Source organism: Fonsecaea multimorphosa, assembly GCF_000836435.1.
Source record: "Fonsecaea multimorphosa CBS 102226 unplaced genomic scaffold supercont1.12, whole genome shotgun sequence".
Taxonomy (NCBI): Eukaryota; Fungi; Ascomycota; class Eurotiomycetes; order Chaetothyriales; family Herpotrichiellaceae; genus Fonsecaea; species Fonsecaea multimorphosa.
In genome coordinates this window covers 906,210-926,113 of record NW_015971646.1, presented here as the reverse complement: position 1 = coordinate 926,113, position 19,904 = coordinate 906,210, and the positions used below count along the sequence as shown (strand labels likewise).

The 19,904-nt window shown below is 53.3% G+C and overlaps 8 protein-coding genes across 8 annotated transcripts; 2 read left to right on the top strand and 6 right to left on the bottom strand.

Annotated features, from left to right (window-relative positions):
* Positions 1-750: 750 nt before the first annotated feature.
* Z520_06699 (uncharacterized protein) lies at positions 751-2,416 on the bottom strand (the record flags this gene model as incomplete). The annotated part of the gene is made up of 2 exons (XM_016777199.1): positions 751-1,815; positions 1,868-2,416. 2 exons carry the CDS (start codon positions 2,414-2,416, stop codon positions 751-753), a joined length of 1,614 nt encoding a protein of 537 aa, XP_016632044.1.
* A 2,107-nt stretch (positions 2,417-4,523) lies between these two features.
* Z520_06698 (uncharacterized protein) lies at positions 4,524-5,576 on the bottom strand (the record flags this gene model as incomplete). The annotated part of the gene is made up of 1 exon (XM_016777198.1): positions 4,524-5,576. The coding sequence occupies one exon, from the start codon at positions 5,574-5,576 to the stop codon at positions 4,524-4,526; it is 1,053 nt and encodes a 350-aa protein (XP_016632043.1).
* A 1,186-nt stretch (positions 5,577-6,762) lies between these two features.
* On the bottom strand, positions 6,763-8,732 carry Z520_06697 (uncharacterized protein; the record flags this gene model as incomplete). Its single annotated transcript, XM_016777197.1, has 2 exons — positions 6,763-7,152; positions 7,212-8,732. 2 exons carry the CDS (start codon positions 8,730-8,732, stop codon positions 6,763-6,765), a joined length of 1,911 nt encoding a protein of 636 aa, XP_016632042.1.
* Positions 8,733-9,732: 1,000 nt separating this feature from the next.
* On the top strand, positions 9,733-11,698 carry Z520_06696 (bifunctional purine biosynthesis protein ADE17; the record flags this gene model as incomplete). The annotated part of the gene is made up of 4 exons (XM_016777196.1): positions 9,733-9,769; positions 9,811-9,937; positions 9,991-11,485; positions 11,543-11,698. The coding sequence occupies 4 exons, from the start codon at positions 9,733-9,735 to the stop codon at positions 11,696-11,698; spliced, it is 1,815 nt and encodes a 604-aa protein (XP_016632041.1).
* A 756-nt stretch (positions 11,699-12,454) lies between these two features.
* On the top strand, positions 12,455-14,035 carry Z520_06695 (uncharacterized protein; the record flags this gene model as incomplete). Its single annotated transcript, XM_016777195.1, has 1 exon — positions 12,455-14,035. One exon carries the CDS (start codon positions 12,455-12,457, stop codon positions 14,033-14,035), a length of 1,581 nt encoding a protein of 526 aa, XP_016632040.1.
* A 265-nt stretch (positions 14,036-14,300) lies between these two features.
* On the bottom strand, positions 14,301-15,539 carry Z520_06694 (uncharacterized protein; the record flags this gene model as incomplete). The annotated part of the gene is made up of 2 exons (XM_016777194.1): positions 14,301-14,988; positions 15,121-15,539. The coding sequence occupies 2 exons, from the start codon at positions 15,537-15,539 to the stop codon at positions 14,301-14,303; spliced, it is 1,107 nt and encodes a 368-aa protein (XP_016632039.1).
* A 504-nt stretch (positions 15,540-16,043) lies between these two features.
* Z520_06693 (uncharacterized protein) lies at positions 16,044-17,501 on the bottom strand (the record flags this gene model as incomplete). Its single annotated transcript, XM_016777193.1, has 1 exon — positions 16,044-17,501. The coding sequence occupies one exon, from the start codon at positions 17,499-17,501 to the stop codon at positions 16,044-16,046; it is 1,458 nt and encodes a 485-aa protein (XP_016632038.1).
* Positions 17,502-18,090: 589 nt separating this feature from the next.
* Positions 18,091-19,452, bottom strand: Z520_06692 (uncharacterized protein; the record flags this gene model as incomplete). Its single annotated transcript, XM_016777192.1, has 1 exon — positions 18,091-19,452. The coding sequence occupies one exon, from the start codon at positions 19,450-19,452 to the stop codon at positions 18,091-18,093; it is 1,362 nt and encodes a 453-aa protein (XP_016632037.1).
* Positions 19,453-19,904: the final 452 nt, after the last annotated feature.

Sequence of the window (19,904 nt, the reverse complement as noted above, 5' to 3'; positions counted from 1 at the left end):
GGAGGGGCATGGGACATAACCAAAGGATTGATGGATAATAGACGACAGATACTGTGGTTATCACTTTGCCCCCTCCCCGGAAGGTGGAACGGGTTATTAGTCAAGGGCTGTTCAAGGGGTCTAATTAATACGGGCTTTTAAGGCGGTTCCTGAACCGCTCACCTAGGGGGCAAAGGACTTTTTGAGGGGTGTATTATATATACTATACCTCCGTACGACGAGTTAATACGAGTACATATTGCCATCTCAGTCTCAGACTCTTTTTTTGCTTTTCAGATTTGAATGGATTTGGGGATAAAAATGGCCTGTTCACATTTTGTGTCATTTGTATTTTCGATTCGAAAAAACCTCGATCACAGAGGCGGGGAGGATATCTCGCTTCGCGGATGGTTACATTCCAAAAAGATTTCTTTGTGTTCCCAAGAAGTTAAAAAAGGGGAAAGGATAACAAGAAAAGAGAAAAAAAGAAGGGGTTTCTCGACTTAGATACACAAAAAGTCTTGGGTTGTGGGTTTGGTCCTGCCCTTCTTAGCACCTTGGTTTTCCTCATCCCCTTCTGATCCAGAAAAGGCTGGTAAAGCTTTGTAAAAAATGACAAGTAAGCGCTCATGATATTTCATCCCACGTACAAACACCTGCTCCGTTGGCCTCCACTATATTAGTTCTGTACAATATGATGCATCCCAATTAAGGCGATCCTCCTGACCCCCTTTCTCCGCCGAGACATGTCATCTCTTTCCGTTTCTTTTTTTAATACGCCTGCCCCGGATGCCCATGGTTGTTGTAACTGGGCGGGACGTAGTTGGCCCCGGGAATCGGGACGGCCTCGTACTGTTGTTCCCCGGGCGCCGCGGCCATGTGTTGGTGTATCCGCTCTTCTGGCGGAGGAGACATGGGCGGTTGAGGAGGCGGTGATGAGGAAGAGAAAAGTCTCGGTGAGGGAATGCCCTCGGTCGCGGTGGAGACGGGGGTCGCTTTCGTCACTCGGATGGGTGGCGCTTGAAGTTTGAATGGCGATGCAGTCGTGTTGCTGGGTGGAGAGGTGGTGAATTGTGTCGGAGACACGGCGACGCCTTGTTCCGCGGCCGAGTACATGTCCCGCGGCGCCAGGCTCTTGAGCGCAGATGGGAACCCAGGAGTTCGGGGTGTCTGGGCGAAGCCCGGTGTGTTCGGTGCAGACTGGGTCCTCAGTTGAGCGAGGTAGAGATCGGTGCGGGCGCGATCGCGGGCGTCCATGGATTTCCGGAGTCGGTTCTTGCTCCAGAATCGGTAGAAGACAATGCCGTAGATGGCGATCACGATCAACTCGACCACAACCTCAATAATGCAGCAGATCAAGGACCAATCTTGCAGTCGACACACCAGGGCGTAGTGGATGTCGTCTTGGAAGAGTTGGCGCCGTTTGTTCTCCTTGCACGACCAGCCCCACAGATCCTGTCCGTTGCCCGAGGCTTTGCTGCCGTGCAAGATGCCCGCGGCGACCAGCCACATGACGGTGCTGAACATGAACCACCCGACCGCAAACATGGTGTAATACACGGCGACCTTCTCCGCGCGCTTGTGTCCACCACGGCAGTACGCCAGGATGACGATGATGGAGAAGAGGAGCGAGATGCAGGAAATGGACAAAACGACGATTTGCGGCCAGGTCTTTTGGCCGGACGCCCACGGGGGCAGGTTGTTGCGCGCCGGGAGGGTTTTGGTGGCATGGAAAATCGTCAGGGCAGTCGAAAGCATGGCGAGGACGATGAGGGAACAAGAGAAGTTGACGCCTCGAAGGACCATTTTGGCCATGCGTACGCGGGTTTTGACTTTCTGCATTCCCGGTTAGAGAGCGAGTGGAGAAGAGCAGAAGGACAAGACTTACCAGATCTTTGGCCTGTTGGATCTCGGTCTTCAGTTCCTCCTTCTCGAGGAGCTGTTCTTCTCGGAACGTTGGAGAGAGGGGGTTCAACATTCTGGATGCGGTGCCTGGTGTCTTCAAGGCGGATTTGAGAGGCTGTCCTGCGGCGCCATTGGGATCAGCTCGAATATAGACCGTCTGCTCGACGGGCTGATTGTCTGCGATGTAGCCGAATCCCACATCTGATGGTTTGGAGCTGCTGAAGCCGTTCTCCATGTTGCCGGTGGCAGGAGGATCGGCAAAGGGTGATTGACTCTCACCAGGACCTGAGGCGGGCGAGAAGACAGAGGTGGCTTCGGCAAAGCGAGCCCGCCTCACGCGCTTGTCGCCGCCACGAAGGGAAGAGCGTGACGAGGCCGTTGAATTCGTCCGGAGCGAGCGAGTGGTTGCTTTGATATCTGATTTTTCGTCCAAGTCTGGATCGTTGGCGAAACGTCCAGTGTGGTTTGAGCGGCGTTGGGAGTCGACAGTGATGTCGATGGGAGACACAGGCGCGAAGTTTGATGGAGACATGGTGGGGAGGGAAAGGACCAGTTCTTTATCGGAGAGGCGATAAACTCAGCCCGGTCTTGTGTAGCGTTGGACAGGGATTCCCCAAGCAGCAGGTGGCAGTTGATCGGAGCACGCCTTGGTGGTGCACTTGCAGATGCCCTTTCGTATGTCGGAAGGTTTGACGGTAGCAGACCGATGCTGACGTGAGACGGGAACCGATATACCAGCGGAGGACGATGTTCTCTCGATATCCGGCAGGGAGCGTTATATGAAAAATGATGGTTTGTTATATCGTCGAGAACCAGCTCTGATCTAGGGCAAAGAAAGAAAAAAGATTCAACGGTGGTGAGGTGGTGGAGGGAAGGGTGAGAGAGAGACACAGAAGGCTGATGGGCGAGCAGGCCGAGTATTAGGTTGGACGACTTTGTCTTGTGAGCTGACAACCCAAGGCGCTTCGCGGGGCCCGAGTGTGACTTGTTCGAATGGTGCAAGTCGTAGTCTGCCAGACAATACAGGGTGGAACAGGCCTGGTCGCAATTGGCGCTTTGAGGTCGGTCAACCGGTCTCTTAGTTTCCTCTCCTCTAGGGAGTTGCGGTAAGGCGGGCAATGCAGGGCGGTGCTCGGGGGGGCAATGGGCCAAGATCAAAGAAAAGAAACAACGACTCAGCGAAGCCTGCGCGAGCTATGGGTATATGAATATAAGGGTACGGAGAGAGGGCGAAGGATCGAGGCTGGAGGATGAGGTGAAGGTGAGAAGGAGGAGGGAAGAGGACGGGGACGAGGCCTGCCTTTGAGTAGTAAATGAAGCTTCGGCTTTACCTTTCGTTTCCCACCAGGTGAACTTGACTATGTTAAGATGAAATCCATTCTTTTCCGAGATGGGGGAGAGGGGGATTAACCTGGGCGCTTGAGCAGATGGGAGCAAGCAGCAGCATGCTGGGGTTGGACAGGCGGGTGGATGGGAGAGCAGGACTGATGAGAGAAGCACTGAGGATGCAGCCAGGAGGGGCATCGAAGGTGATGAAGGTGAAGAATAGCGGGTTGATTGGACATGAGGTCTTGACGAAGCGCCGCGCCGTGGCGAATGAGCAGCGATAGAACTGGGCCGTCACATTGCCGGCCAGTGGCAATCAAGTGATGCGCTGCACCCACTGCATTGGTGGCATGCGGATTGCTATCTCAGGCCGAGCCAAAGACTGGCACGACTGGCTATTGCTACAAAGATCGGATACCGGGGATGCAGGGACCAGGTGGGAGGTGCTCGGAAGCCATTTACAGGGCAAGTCACTGCTAGAAGTCTTCATAGGCATGGATGCCCTAAGGATAGCAGCTGGATGCCCAGCAAGCACCTGAGTAGCATACCTACCTACCTACCTACCTAGGTAGGTACCTAAGGCATTATTACTCGCTAATGGACTGGTGTGGTATTAGGTCCTCTAGTAGTGGCTTTCCGCTGCAGGTTCTAGGCCAGTCCGGCTGCAGTGGGGATGTCCCCTCATCACTTCCCTCCTCCGTCCCATGCCCTGCACCCGCCGTGCACCCAGCTACAAGTATAGGTCCCTCGGCCCATTTGGCTATTTTTGGTCCGTCCAGCTGCCACCTGCAGCCGCCGAGTTTCTGGTCCCTGATTCCCTGGGCATGATCTTCCACCCTGGAATTTCTATGTTTGGAACTAGGTACCAGCCTATGTACGAGATACTCTAGGTAGCCCCCCATAGTAAGGTAGGTATCTGCATACTCTGTACTTCTTTTGCCCACCGCTATCCTTTGGTGTCCCGTAATAATTTGTGATTGGCAGTCAACCTCCATCCGTTCCCAGAGATCATGCATGCCCGCTTCTATCGAAAACTGCACCGTATTGCTCTTTTTGTCCTGTTGGCCTCCAGTTCTCACCCATAAACAGCACAGCTATCCCTTGTCCCTCCCCCTCCATGGAAAGTCATCACGTTCCTCCGTACTCCGTTCACGGCTTTCCCTAGCCGCCTTGCGCCAAACAGCCTTCAATAATGCTGTTTGATCATAGTTTGCCGAATATTTTCATCCTCCCCATAGTCTGCCCATGTGTGGATGGCAACGCACCCAACAGATCCGTCTCAAGTCCACCCCCAGCGCCAAGTCATACCACGTTCAACAATATGCACACGGAGGTTCTTTCACCGCGTATTGCTCCAGCCCTTTGCTCTTCACCACCTTCTTGGTAGGCATATTCAAGTTCACGTTGGGCAGATTGTCGCCAAGCGGAAGCTTGATCTTCAAGGCCCTGGTGGCTTTGCGTTTGGATTCCTCCAGTCGCTTCCTCTCCATCTCTGCCTCGCGTCTTTTCGCCTTTTTCCCTTCTGCGCTCATCATCTTGTTTTCCAGCTCTTTGGCCGTTGCGGCTACCTTAACCTCATGGAAGCACTCGTGAGCCAGAGTAAATTCCACCCGCAGCAGGCCGCCCTCCCCAGCAAGTTCCAGATAAGGACGAGCCCACTTCTCAGAGACATCAAGTCGGCACGGCCAGTCGAAGAAGGTGACATTGAGCCTCAGGTGTCGAAGCGCGGTCACCTGATGCTGGATCTGTCGTAAAACCATCGCCCATTTCGTATCGTGTCTCAATTTCCACCTTCGGTCGTCCAGCAGCCTCGGTTCCGCGTACCCTACGTGGGTGATCTCCAGGGCGCGGATACTGGCGCGGGCTTCTTCGGGAACGGTCTTGAGGAAACTCCGTAACACGACAACACGGTCGAAGCAGAAAGTGGTTCTAGAATAGATAAACCTCACAGCTTCTCGGTTCATTTGACGACAGGTCAGGAAGAGAGAGGCTTCGGTTGCGTTGCCGGTGAACTGGCCCAGAAGACGATGCGGTGGTGGCTTGTGTTTCTTGCAGGGTTCTCGTTGCCTCATCAGCTGAAGTTCCTTCTGAGGATGGTTGGCTGAAATGATCACCCGAGCTTCGGGTACGACAAGATCATAAATCCGGTTCCTGATCTCGCCAGGCAACTTGAAGAAAGGGAAAGACTTCGAAGATCGGGAAGGTGCAGGTCTGGTGGCTTTGGCGACAGGGCCAGAGGGTGGAGGACGAGTCTCTGCTTGTGGCCGAGGAGCAGGAGGGCCTTGAGGCTGAGCGATCGGGCGGAGGACATGCTGCCGATTGCGGTGAGGAAGTGTACGATTACGCTTTGACTTTGATGAAGACATGATGGCTCTTCACACTTTGCACCAGCGAAGTCTGTGTGAGGAGTGATAGAGGGAATATTTCGAACTAGAGTATGGATGAGGTGAAAGAGAAATATCTGGTCAAAGAGAGGCGAGTAGAAGAATATTTCGAGGTGCGAATCAGGGCGTGAAAAATCAAGGTAGTCTTGAAGAAACGTCTATGTGAGAAGAACCAGTCGTCGCCAGAAAAGTGAATGAGCCTCAGTGACATTGAGTTTGCGTGAACCACTGGCAGGCAGGCACCCATGCGTCACATGATGCGGCAAGTGGAATGAGGTGTGAAGCGGGACGTGCAGAGTGAATGGTGCCTGGCGGCTGGCAGGTCTGCGACAGCGACAGCGACATGTCCTATTCAAGAACGACAATGGCAAGCTGCCGGACCAGGTCGATATTGGCAATTCATGTGCACTGCGGTGAGATAGAAGTGAAAGTGAGAAGCAGGCGAAAAAGCCAAAGCGGGAGCTTGAGGCTTAGCTCTCGTGACGGGCGCTATCTTGGGATCGACAGACAAACACACCTCAACACACCCATCTTGCCGAAATCGGGATCCGTGCCATTCGGAGTGTGTGTATCACCTTCTCCCGACCTGGCTGTTCTGACTCAGGGTGATGTTTGTTCCCCTGACACGATTAGCGATATATAGGGGTTAGCGGCGCGGGTTTGCGGAATATCAACAACAAACAATTGTGGAATTTCCCCGGCATGATTAGGTAGAGCATAATCCTACCTGGCTCGCTACCCCAGTGAAGAGTCTCACGAGCTTCGAGGCCCATCAGAAGCTCCCAGTTACGGAGCCGTAACAAGGGCACTCTAGCCCTGGAGTCTCTGGGGGATGTCTATGCACCTCATGCAAGGCTGCTCGGCTGGTACGCAGCACAAATCGGAATAACTTTTCCGCCGATTCCGGGTTTCCAGTTCCGCAGCGCCATCTTTCGCTTAGACAATCAAGGAATCCATCTTCATGTATCCTACAAACCCATGAAGGGAGAACAGGTAGCTTGCAAATTGCCATTATTATGTTCCCCGTATCAAATTATTCGTCAAATGATAGTGTACATCAATAGCCCATCCAAATGTCATGTCTTTGTGTCGTCTAAACTCTTTTTGTAAATGAAGGACATCGACGCAGACCTCGTCCAGTCTACATCTCTCTCGCACACGCTGACAGTTACAAATTAGGCTTCTTCACACTTCGCCGCTCCATGTCAAAGTACCTGCTGACATTGTCGTCCAGATCAGCCTGGTTCGTTCCCGGGAGAGTTTTTTCATCATCTGTTTCAACGCCCTTGGCACCCTCGACCTTCTCGTACAATTCTCTGAGCTCATTGATCCGAGCAAGACGATCCAACTCCGGGTTATACTGATGGTGCCGTTTCAAGACGACTCGTTCAAACCAACTGAGATGTCTGGGATGGATCGCGATGCCGTGATAATCCTGAGGTCGTCCTTCCCGAACAAAATGCCAGTATCGCTCTTGTTCACGAAGGTCGAGACCTGTTGTATCGGGGATAAATAAGATGGTGAGAATAAAGCCAATAAGGCCAAACCAGCTGACAACCTGTTGGATCTATTAGTACGCGCCTCTCAGAAGTCACACACACACAATCCATCACTTACCCAAAACTTGGTTCTGCCTCCGATGTAGTTGTAGATGACAGTTGCAGTCAGAGCTCCCAACTTGCCAACTGCGGCGCTAAACCCATGCGCCGTAGCTCGAATGGGCGCAGGATACACCTCACCCGCCACCAAGAACGTGGTGGAGTTGGGTCCAAACTGAATCCAGAAACTGCTGAAAAAATAGATAAATTCAAAAGCCTTTCCTCCTGGACCCTTGACGTCCAGCTCTGGGTAGAGCGCTGCAGCGATGATGAACAAGATGAAGGACATGATAAACCCCACAGCCTGCATTCTTTTGCGTCCATAAAATTTGTGATCCATGAAGAGAGCCGCCATATAATACCCAGCAAGCTCACAGCCGATATTGATCAGATTATAGAGCCACAACGTCCCTACTTGGCTGGAACTGGAAGTGACAATTTGAAGGAAAACGTTCCTGAAGATCTGGTTGCCGTAGAAAGGAAAGTCGTTGCAGAACCAACATAAGCTCGTGGCTAGAAGTCGGTGCCAATAGTGATTCATGGTGAGTTTCAAGGACGTCACGTCATATCCAGTCACTTGACCTTTCTTTCTCGAGGCTTTCAGAGACGCGTCCACGCCTTTCAGCTTGTACACACGAAGGTACAAAAAGTAAAGGAGGCAGAGTGCGGCAATACCGAAGGAGATTCGAAAGGTCGCTTGTGCTGCGGTTTTGCCGTAGCCGGGGTTGAGACTGTGGTTGAAGATGAGCATAACCACGATAAGCACCAGCTGGTTTCCTAGTTGTCCCCAGCCTTGCATCAAGAAGGCCAATGCCACAGATCGACCTCGGTGCAATCGGTCATTCCTTGAGGTTGCCTGGCCATGGATACCTTCCATAGCGGTAGACGAGGTCATGGGATACTCGCCACCAACTCCAATCGAGAACCAGAAGAGGCTGATTCCATACATGACTGTCCACCCGGACAGCGTAACGCCCCACATCGATGTCAGAAGAATGGTTCCGGTCAACATAATGAGGGCATCTTGAATCAAGCCCCATCGCCGACCGACCCAATCACCAATGATACCAACCAGGATCTGCCCACAGATGATACCCAGAATCTCCATGTAGCTGATGGCCTGGACCATGGTTTTGTCGCAGACTGAATACTTCTTGAAGCACTGAGGCCACACGACTTCCAAGAGAGGTAAAACATTCCCCACTGAGAACAAGACATAGCCTTCAGTAAAGAATCCGACGCCGGTGACAGCATAGTTGTGGAGATATCGGTTGATTGGATCCAGAGGATCAGCCTTGAACATTCGCCAGACTTCACTCAGTTCTCGCTTGGCCTCCGAGCTATGTTGGTTGTTCACCCATTTCGTCCGTTCTCCAGCAGGTAGGTCGGCCCAGTAGGTCGTTGCCTTGTAAGCATCATCGGGATACAAAGTCTCCTTGAGCAGGGACTCGTGCTCGCGTGGCAGACCTTGGAAGGAGATGTCTCTCTCGGTTGGAGCAACCCAATCTCGCCTAGGTTCTTCAACTTCTTGGTTCTGCATGGTGATAGGTTATGGAAATGGATGCAGAACTAATTCGGCTACAGTGTCCTCTGGAGGACGGCTTTGGGGTGTCAAGATGGAAAGGGCTCTCGGAAGGAGAGCTGTAGATTATATCTGCCATTGTGCAGCTATAAAGCGGAGCAGAGGGATGAAGGGAGTCCGAGCTCATGACGTTGGGAGTAGCTTTCAGGCGGCCTCACAATGCAATTCATGTATCACTCTTCACTCAAGCCTCCTTTTCTGACCAGGCTGAACCAGGGCCTTCGTCTAAAGGACAGACGAATCAGATAACCAACTTCGATACATGTGCTTCGAGGAGGACTATGTACTGGAGTGACATAGGAAAAGGCAGATCCTGTTGTCGCAGATCGATCTGGCGATTTGACTTCGGACGATGGTGACGATATCCCATGTTTGATGTCATCCAGCACAGCACAGACACTTTTGGCCGCCACTTCAGTGAGCGCCACCCACCCACGAGGCCGCAGATCGCTCCATAATGTCATATGCCTTGCGGAGGAAGCAATATATTCTCCACACGCTCAGTCGCCGACACAAGGATTGTCAGAAGGAATTCAGTGGGGGAGCACATGGGTGCATGGGGCGTAACGGTCAATCAATGCATGGAAGTTTGATGAGACGTCTCTGGCTCTGGAGCGAGCACAACCTCGGAAGTTTTGGCCGGTCAGATCAATGTATATTCCCAAAAAATACTCCTCCGTAGGGCTTGGCATCCTGTCGAGCATGTAGACCTTCAAGTGCAATATTGAAATTTCTTGCCCGCTGCCGACATCGCATGTTTTGCATTTCCGGGAGTTGACGAGAAACAAAATTAATTATCCATCTGAAGTTCTTCTGGCAAAAGCCTCCTGCAGAACTTACCCCTGATCACTGTCTACCAATGTGGCTTGCTCCGTAGACGACCCATTCACCAACACAGTCACTCTCCCCTCCAAATCTCCAAACTCCAAGTACTGAGTGGTCTTCAATACCTAGTACGATGGCTTCCCAGAAGATAGGCATGTCACCTTTGCCACGTGGGCTCTCCACCGTTCACACCTTGTTCTAACGCTGTTAGCCATTCTTTCGGTTTATGACAAAACTGGCCTGCTCGATCTCGCGAAAGGCTTGATCAAGCAGAATGTTCGCCTTCTCGCTTCTGGTGGCACGGCGAAAATGATCCGAGAGGCTGGGTTCGATGTTGAGTGCGGGATTTCCTGCCTTGCCCAAACCCTCCGCATGCGCTAATGCTCCTTAGAGATGTCTCTGCTATCACAAAAGCACCCGAAATGCTCTCCGGCCGAGTCAAGACCCTTCATCCGGCCGTCCATGCAGGGATCTTGGCTCGAGATCTCGCTTCGGACGAGAAAGATCTCGCTGACCAGAACATCAACAAAGTCGACTTTGTCGTCTGCAACCTGTACCCGTTCAAGGACACTGTTGCTAAGATCAACGTGACCATCCCTGAAGCCGTAGAAGAAATCGATATTGGAGGAGTCACTCTTATCAGAGCAGCAGCCAAGAACCACGCTCGGGTAACCATTCTGAGTGATCCCGAAGATTACCACCATTTTCTTCAGGAATTGGATAAAGGCGACATCCCTGAGGAGAGTCGCCAAAGATATGCTCTGAAAGCTTTCGAACATACTGCCGATTACGACGCCGCCATCTCTGACTTCTTCCGTAAACAATATGCCGGGAATGGCGTGCAACAGATCTCCCTGCGATACGGCGCAAACCCTCACCAGAAACCTGCAGCTGCATTCGTGCGCAATGGGAAGTTGCCCTTCACAGTCTTGGGTGGCTCGCCCGGTTACATCAATCTTCTCGATTGTCTGAATGCCTGGCCCCTGGTGAAAGAACTCAAGCAAGCCCTAGGGCTTCCAGCTGCTGCAAGTTTCAAGCACGTCTCTCCTGCAGGTGCCGCTATCGCGGTACCCTTGAATGAGAAGGAGCGACGAGTCTACATGGTCGACGATATCGAAGGGATCGAGAGTTCCGGTCTGGCGCAAGCATACGCTCGAGCACGGGGTGCGGATCGAATGTCGAGCTTCGGCGACGTGATTGCTCTATCCGATAAATGCGACGTTCCCACCGCGAAGATCATCTCCCGGGAAGTTTCCGACGGCGTTATTGCGCCAGGCTATGAGCCGGCAGCCCTCGAGATCCTCAGGAAAAAGAAGGCGGGTAAATACCTGGTACTCCAAATGGAAGAGGACTACGAACCTCCGGCGCAAGAAACACGCACCGTGTACGGTGTCCAATTAACGCAAGGGCGGAACGACGTCAAAATCTCGCCCATCGACACATTCAACTCCATTATCCGGCCGAAAGATTCTCCAAAACTGTCGCCCTCGGCGCTGCGCGACCTTACCGTCGCGACCATTGCGGTGAAATACACCCAGTCAAACTCTGTCTGCTACGCGTTAAACGGGCAAGTCATTGGTCTCGGTGCTGGGCAACAGAGTCGCATTCACTGCACGCGATTAGCAGGCGACAAGGCCGACAACTGGTGGATGCGATTCCATGAACGCACGCTGTCGATAGAGTGGGCTAAGGGTGTCAAGCGGTCGGAGAAGTCCAATGCCATCGACATGCTGTGCTCTGGACAGGTCCCGCCTCAGAGCGAGTTCGAGACCAAGGATTATGAGAGCAATTTTGCACAAGGGTGCGTGCCGAAGCCTTTTTCACCTGAAGAGAGACGGCAATGGTTGGACAAACTCGGCGAGGTCGCGGTCTCAAGTGATGCTTTTGTAAGTTTTGTGCATTTTTCCACGACCACTATTTTTTTCAACTAACATGGGACCAAGTTTCCCTTCGTGGATAACGTATACCGGGCCGCCCGAAGTGGCGTGAAATACATTGCCGCCCCGACTGGCTCACAGAACGACGGCGCTGTATTTGACACGGCGGAAAATCTGGGGATCACGTTCATCGAGCAGAGCACGAGACTGTTTCATCACTGACACACTCTTTGGATCATAATCGTGAGAAACGGAAACGAGTGACGCTCACAGGGGAAGACCGATATTGGCCTCAACGCCATGTGACGACAATGCAGGACGACCGACATGTCGAAGCCTCGAAGGAGATGCTTGAATGCGTTAAGACTTCAAGACTTCGACTGCTCATGATGGATACCCCACAAAAAGACCATAGACATGCATGAACATTCCAAACTGAAACCGAGTCTCTTTTAATCTCCGCCGATCAGGCCTGACGTGTCAATTCTGTCCTCGATTCCTCGTCACCCGAGGCGGTCTTTCCCTTTTATGGTAGTTGGGCAGCCCGTCTAAACTCGCTTGCCGGTGCTTGTTCCGATGTCCGCAATCCCTCGACCATGGTCGTCCTGCATATGCATCGTCAACGGTGTGCAGGGGCGTTTGCTGCTGTAAATGTCGGGTATTGACATGTCTTGATCAGGATGTGCTGGGCCATGTGCTGGCACAGGTCAAGGGTGAAGCCATGGAAAATACGCTGTAATGACATTTTACCTTTTGGCGCCGACTGCCGAGTTCACGACTCCTTGCCCCCCACCGTCCACCGACCTGCCCCCTATTTTTTTGGACCCCAGTGAGCATTGCAATACTCGCAGTAGTACATGATCAGACCGCCTTCTCCCAGTGCTGTGATCAGAGGTGCTGCTCTTCGAGCATTGGGGAGCAGGTCGTCTGTCGGATACTGAACATAATTCAACAAAGAACACCCCCAAGGCTGCAAAAATGGTGTCACCACAAGACATCAGCTTCGGCCTGTGCACGACATGGCTCGGCCTTGTGGGCTACCTGATCGTGGCCAAAGTCGGCTACGACCTCGTCCTGGCAGTCTACAGGATCTATTTCCACCCTCTCCGACGCTTTCCCGGCTCCAAACTCGCGGCCGCTTCATACTGGTATGAGACCTACTACGACGTCTTCAAGGGCCACCAATACGTGTGGAGAATCAAGGAAATGCACGAGAAATACGGCCCCGTGATTCGCACCAACCCGGACGACGTGCACATTCACGACCCGGAGTTTTTTGACCAGTTGTACGGCTTGAAACTCGACAAATGGGCGTGGTGGACACGCGGGTTTGCAGTGCCCACGGCCGGCGGCATGACCGTCGAGCACGAGATCCATCGGAAGCGACGAGGGGCGCTGAACCCCTTTTTCTCAAAGGCGAGCATCGTCGCGAATATCCCCGTCATCCAGGAGAAATTGGCCGTCATGTGCGAGCGACTGGACAAGATCAAGGGATCTCGCGAAGTGCTGGACCTGGAAGCCGTGTATTTGGCCTTGACCACCGACGTCCTCACGCAGTGCTCGTACGGCTGGACGTACGATTACATCCACCACCCGGAATGGGCCATGACCTGGAAGCTCGTCAACACGGGCGGACGCGCCTCGGCGGCCATTGTGCGCTCGTTCCCTTTGATCGGCGCCGTCGTCCGCTCCATGCCCTTATCCGTGGCCATCAAACTCGTCCCTCCCGTCGGGTTCATGAAATCCTGGATGCAGCGCGTCGGGGTTCAAGTGAAGAAGATCAAATCCGACCCGGAGACCATGGAGGCCATCAAGACGGAGAAGAGGCGCAAGGACACCATCTTCGCGCAGATCCTGTCGAGCGATCTCCCCGAGGAGGAATTGAGCGATGAACGACTGATCGACGAAGGCGTATTGATTGCCACTGCGGGCTCCGAGACGACCGCCTGGGCCATCACCATCACCACGTACCATATCATGAAGAACCCGGACGTGTTGGCAAAGATGCGCGCGGAGCTGTCCAAGGTCGAAATCCCGCCGGGCGACCCCGTGGCGCCCTGGACATCGCTGGAGAAGATGCCGTACTTGACCGCGGTCATCAAAGAAGGCGTCCGCATGGCCGGTGGGATGCTGTCTCGCCTGCCGCGGATCTACGACAGGCCGATCCAGTACAAAGAATGGACCATCCCAGCCGGCACGCCCGTGGCCATGACACCACACCTGGTCCTCATCGACGAGACCATCTTCCCTCAACCCCGCAAATTCGACCCGGAGCGGTGGCTCGACGACGAGACCTCCCTGGCCGAGGGCAAAACCACGAGCCGTCTGGACAAGTACATCGTGGCCTTCGGCAAGGGTTCCCGGAACTGCATCGGCATGCACTTGGCGTACGCGCAGCTGTACATGTCCGTCGCCGCCGTGGTCATGCGGTATAATCTGGAAATGTACCAGACGGACGACACCGACGCCACGCCCACGAGGGATCTGTTCACGGCCGGGGTGAAACTGGATAGTCAGGGGATCAGGGTTATTGTGCACGACAAGGATGAGAAGATTTAGATACCAGAGAGAGAAAAGAAATATAGACCCTCTTCCGGAGTTTTTGGGGGCTTCATGTATCGGGCATTTGAATGTGTTGGTCCTTCAAACACCCTAGCCTATGCCTATTGAAATGATTTAATGTAGAAATCGCCTAGACATACTGTAGGTGATGGTAGAAGACTCCTGGACGGCGCTTTCAAAACCCTTTGCTCGTATCCAATCCAATTCTGCCTCCTCCACCGGCGAGGGCGAGCCTTTCTTCAGCCATCTTCGCACCGTCTAATCAGTCACTAGCCAGCTGTTTCGCCCTCCAATCCCAGTACTTTTTCCGGATGGGATCCCACTTGTTGCCCAGGGCCTCCAGACAGGCCCTGCTTTTCTCGAGCTTGCCGTCCAGACGATAGATATCGGCCAACCAATCGATTGCATGACTACTCCTCACGCTTCCCGTGTCACTCATGAGATCCGCATCCTTGCCGCCGACGAAGCCCTCACAAAAGACCTGGAGATCGGTGACGGGAATGCCGGCCCTCTTGAGCACGCCCCTCAAGTAGTTCCAGGGCGAAGGGTTCTGGGGCGCCCAGGCGATGTGGTCTTTGGCGTAGTTGATCTCGCGCTCGACCACCTCGTCGTCGACGACCAATTTGCCGCTCGCAAGCACGTCTTTCCGGATCCCATTCCCATTGCCATTGCCTTCCTTCTCGATGGCCGCCAGCTCCTCGGCCCCGAAGCACACAAAGTACCGGTGGTTCCAGGCCGAGTTGTTGCGCACGTCCTCGTTGATCAGCGCGTCCATAGCCGCAAGCTCCATGTCTGTCGTGAGTAGCGGGTCCGGGAACCGCCGGCACAGCCATTGTCGGTACGTCCACACGTGGTAGTTCTTGGCGTCGAAGGAGAGCATGTGCGTGATGAACTCGGGTTCGTTGGGTGGGAAGGTCGGTAGGAGGGAGACCAGGAGTTGGCGGTGGTGCCTGCACACACAGAGAGAGAGAAGGGCATAAGTCGGGGGACGAAAAATTAAATGTGGCATGTCTTATAGCAGTTGTGGTTGGTTCGACCACTGAAGAAGTCATTCTTGTGGGATGGATGATATACAAACTCACCAGATCTGATAATTCTTCAAGTTCCGCTCACTGACACCCTCCAACCACTCCAACTCCTCCTTGACACCGTCCTCCACACTCACTCCCTCTGCCTCCCACAGCGCCTTGAGAATCCTGGCACGGTACAGCCACACGGTGTAGTGCGCCGGGTTCATCCTGATGATGTCCTCGGTCAAGTCCAGGGCCCGCCGACTGAACTCGTTGGTGGCCATGACGGCTCTCAAATAAGACATGGCTTCGCTATACCGCACCGAGTAGGCGATGGTGGCGAGCGCCGGGCCAGGATCTTTCGCACCTGGTGGGCCGTCGATGAGCGGAATGGGGACGACATCTTTCCACAAGGCCGACACGGCGTAGAACGGCTCCTTGGACTTGGCCTTCGGTCTTCTTGGTAGCGCGGTCGAAGCAGTCTCAGCCATGGTTTCGTGATCGCTTCTAACAGAAAAAAAGTGAGGGCTTCAGTGAAGAAGCATGTACAAGTGGCGAGCAACCCTCATAACCCCGGACGGGGCCCTGTGTAGGTATCTAGCCTGATTCAAATCAGCTCGCCCAGTCAAAGGAGTGATAACCTCGCGATCATGTCATGCGGGGTCACCGGACGGTCTTATAGCCAGCACCAAAGGGATCAGCAAATTCACATCAGGGCATTCACTCCATTTGAACTGAAATTGGCTGGAATGAAGAGAACAATACGAAGAGGAAATCCGCTTCGGAGAAAATACTAGGATTTGTTCCGACTGCTTCACGTGATATGCAGAACAAAACGTCGTCTCGTTGCATGTTGAAACTTGCTCGTTGACACAGTATAATACATAAAGTGCTGGCACTTTTGCTCCGTCATTAAATTAAGTAGCCCTTCCACTTGATCTTTGATGCATTGCGCCTTCGCTAATAAAACATCAAGGAACAGGTCCGCAGCTGGACTATCTCCAGAACTTCCATTCGGGCCGCCTTTCGTCAAGGCCGACACCCACCAATGCCTCAATTCCCTCCTCACCTTTGGCATTGAGGAACTTCTGTTGGTCAATTTCTTCGCCTCCTTCTTCCTCGGTGCCGTTGTGCAAGACCGCCGGGTAGAGCATGCCAACGCCGTTGCCCCCTAGCGTAGTCGTGTACTCCTCAAACCCTGCAGCCTCAAACTTTTGCTTCAGGTCGACAATCGCAGATGGGTCAACACCTCGCTTGAGTAACGTGATGGCACATCCACCACCTCCAGCACCCGTGAGTTTGGTCCAGCCAATGTCGGCGTAATCCACCAACTCGCGAATGTGTTCCAGCTTGGGATGGGACACCCCAAGCGACACCAGCAGCCCGTGGTTGATGCGGAACAAATCACCTAGATGCTCGATATTCTGCTCAGACGCAGGGTCGAATTCTTCCGAGGTGATGAGGGCGTGTGCTGACATGGTGACTTCATCAATGCTGTCCAAAGTCGCCTCAGTGACGGCTGGGTATTTCTTCTTCAGCGTGGCGACTTTGGCGACCTCTGCCGCGGTCGTGCGGGGCTGTTTGGTATTGACCAACATCAAGGGAAGTTCGGGAAAATCTTTTAGGGGCGTGGCACTCGGGGGCTTCGAATAGTCCAGTCTCTTGAACAAAACAGCCCTTCCATGCGTTGCCACCGTGTTATCCACCCCGCTGGGATTGCCATGGATACATAATTCTCCAACAAAAGCCCACTTGTTTATCCTCTCAAGTTGTGTCTGGATTTCTTCCTCCGGTTGATCGTGATGTGGTCCGGACAAGACATGGATCTGTTTGAGAAGGGCAGCGCTGATGCAGACGCAAATGCTTGCGCTCGACCCCAGTCCTGCGCTAACCGGTAGTGTGGACCGTAGGGTATAAATACAAGCCTGCGCAGCAGGCGTCTGAAGACACAAAAACAGGTACAAGAAAGCAGAAGCAGCATTTTGATGTATCCTTCTCTTGTCTGCGCTCAAATGGGTAGACACTGTTTCGATATGCGGTTTCATGGCAGCGACGAGCTCGGGGTCTAGCGAAGTCACCATGTCATAGTATCGAGGTTTCCGCGTCGTCTTTGTGAAGACATGCCAAGGCAAATCGTCGATATTCCAGGTGTGATCGAGTCCGATATCTGGGAATACGAGTTGAATTGTCCGATGCGATTTCGAGAGCGCCGTGACGAGGAGGTAGGATCGAAGGGAGACGGCTGCAGCCATTGCCGCTTTGCCGTGGACAACGGCGTGTTCTCCAAAGACAATGACTTTCCCCGGCGCAGAAGTCATGAAAGCGGGAGCCATTGGGGACGACGATTTGCGGGATGAGAGGGACCGTTGCGGCAAGCCATCTTTTGAGTGGCCATTGACCCCGTTGACCCCGTTGACCCCGTTGACCCCGTTGACTTTGGGAGTGCCATTCATTGCTAATTCGACACGATGGACCATTTCCTGCGATGCGAAAGGGAACTGATGGCGCTCAAGGGCGCAAACCCTCCTGAAAGAACGGTGTAGTGGTGGTTGATGGTGGTGGGAAGGTGAGGTGATGGGGAAGACGGGGTCGACAGGAGGATAATTTTTGCCAGCGCAGCCAGCATCAGGTAATTGTCGCGACCAGCACGGCAGCAGAGGATCCAGCCAGTTAAGCTTATCGTTTAAGGGCACCAAGGGGCCACTAACCCTCGAGTTTATGCAGGAACAGGCTCTGACAGCCTGTGACAGGCCCTTCTTTCGCCTCTTTAGCCTCTTTAGCCGGGGGAGTCCCGCTTGCCGGGTGGGCAGCACCCGCTAACTTCCTGATCCGAGTGGCGCCAGCGACAACAGGCCAGTGCCGTGATGGAAATTACAAATACTTGGTACAGAGTATATTGCACTTGGCTGGAACAGGTTGGCTTGGTCTACTCTTCTGCAGTGTTCTCCTCCAAGAACGTCGTTGGTATACAGCAATATCAAAGCGCAAAGAACATGGAAGACTCCCCGCGAGTTCTGGAGCAATTGATCCAACCGTCTCGAATCACTCTGGCTCAGAATCACTGAGCTCCTCAAACCTGCCTTCATCGTTGGCTACTTCCACTGGGTTCTTGACGTTTACCACCCCGGTCCGTTTGAGTCTCTCGAACAACACAAACATTCTCTCGGCTTCTCGTTCTTTTTCTTCTCGTGTCATTTCTGGCAGTTCGATCGGTTGCTCCTTGTCAAGCCTCTGTCCAGTGATGGGGTTGATGGGCACCTCGTTAGAGGATTCGCCCGGAATATGCGACTTCTTTGCACTTTCAGGGACAGGGATCTTATGGGTCATCAAATAACCTGCAGCATAGCCGTATCCCACATTCTTGACGTATTCGTTAGCGTCTTTGTCGGAAAGCTCAAACATAAGCCCAGAGATGGCTTCAGACAAGTTCAACATCCCCGAAGACGTAGTTAGCCGCAGAAGCCGGGACGCAAATGAAGATGATTTCCCTAAGGGTTGATCTCTTTCCTCATCGTTGGGCAAGAGCCGTGCCTTCATCCTTCTGCGGAGGTCGGGACTTGCAACCTCGTTGATTCTCCTCAGGACAGTCAAGAGTGGAATCGCAACCGTGTCCAATTCTGTCGACGAGTGCTCTTGGATGGCCTGTTCTAGGATCGTCATCAATTTGTCCACTGCAGGTTCTACCTCGCTAGCCTTCACCATCTCAGGGCCCATATCCAGGTTGGCCAAAGCGTTCACGAGCAGGCTCATCGGCGGCTGAAGCGCTGGGGACGGAACGTCTAGGCGAAGGAGGAGGCGGAAGAGCTCAACGACAGCAGGTTGAAATTTTGCATCTTGATCGGTCTTGATACTCGTGGCGTTGAAAAGAAGCTTCAGGGTTTCCATCAGTGCCATATTGCCCTGGCCAGCCGGGCTCTTAGGTGAAGACTTCTTCGCCTCATCTGCATGACGCGAAAGCTGCTTCACGATGGCTTTTGCCAGATCGTGATCTGCTATTAAGGTCTTCATGTCAATGCCAGGGTCGTAAGTCAACAGGAACAGTATCCGCGATAGAAGAAATTCGTCATCGTCGTTTGCATCATGTAGTGCATCGGTTGCTTTCTGGTCGAGCTCGACTTTGAGCGAAGACTTGCGAGTTGCTGGGATCAAGAGGAGAGCATTTGCGATGCATCTCAGGGCTTCCTGGCGAACTGAATGAGGGAAATCGCCAAAGGCATAGCTCCCCAGTGTCTTGATACCCTCATCGTTGTAGATGCTGGAGACATTGTTGACATTGCGCCCCAAGACTTTCAGGTTGACCAACGTCTCTTCGAGTCGCTTCTGTTCGAGGTCTCTGACTTCTAGGTCCTTTACCAGTAGAGCAAGTAAGGCTCTTGCCTCATGCTGTTGGGCCTGGTTCGCCATGATTGGGGGGCATAGGCTATATGGAAGACTGAATCTCCAGCGCAAACCAGAAGAAAACTGCCGCGTTAGTCCATCGATGGTGATCCCGAAGAATCAAGCAGGAGGATGCTGCAATGCACCTTGGAGGTGACGGATGATAGGACAAGACCGTGGAAGCGTCGACCATCTTCCATCTTCAGGCTGGTTCTTGAAGTGGCGTCAGAGAAGCTAGCCCGCTTGAGTAAGCTTGTGCTGGCGAGGCTGAACCAGGCTCACCAATCAAGAGACCCCCAGCCTCCATTAAAACACGAGATCCGCGTCTCGACGCGTCCCGTTCAATGCGGCGAGGCTGGGCGTGTCCACGGCGCCTTGCTCATTATCGTTTCCTTGCTTTGAATGCTTCTTTACACCTCTGCTAGGACTAACTGCGAATCTTTGAGTCATGGACGACTGCGGGCGGTCTTTAGTACCTT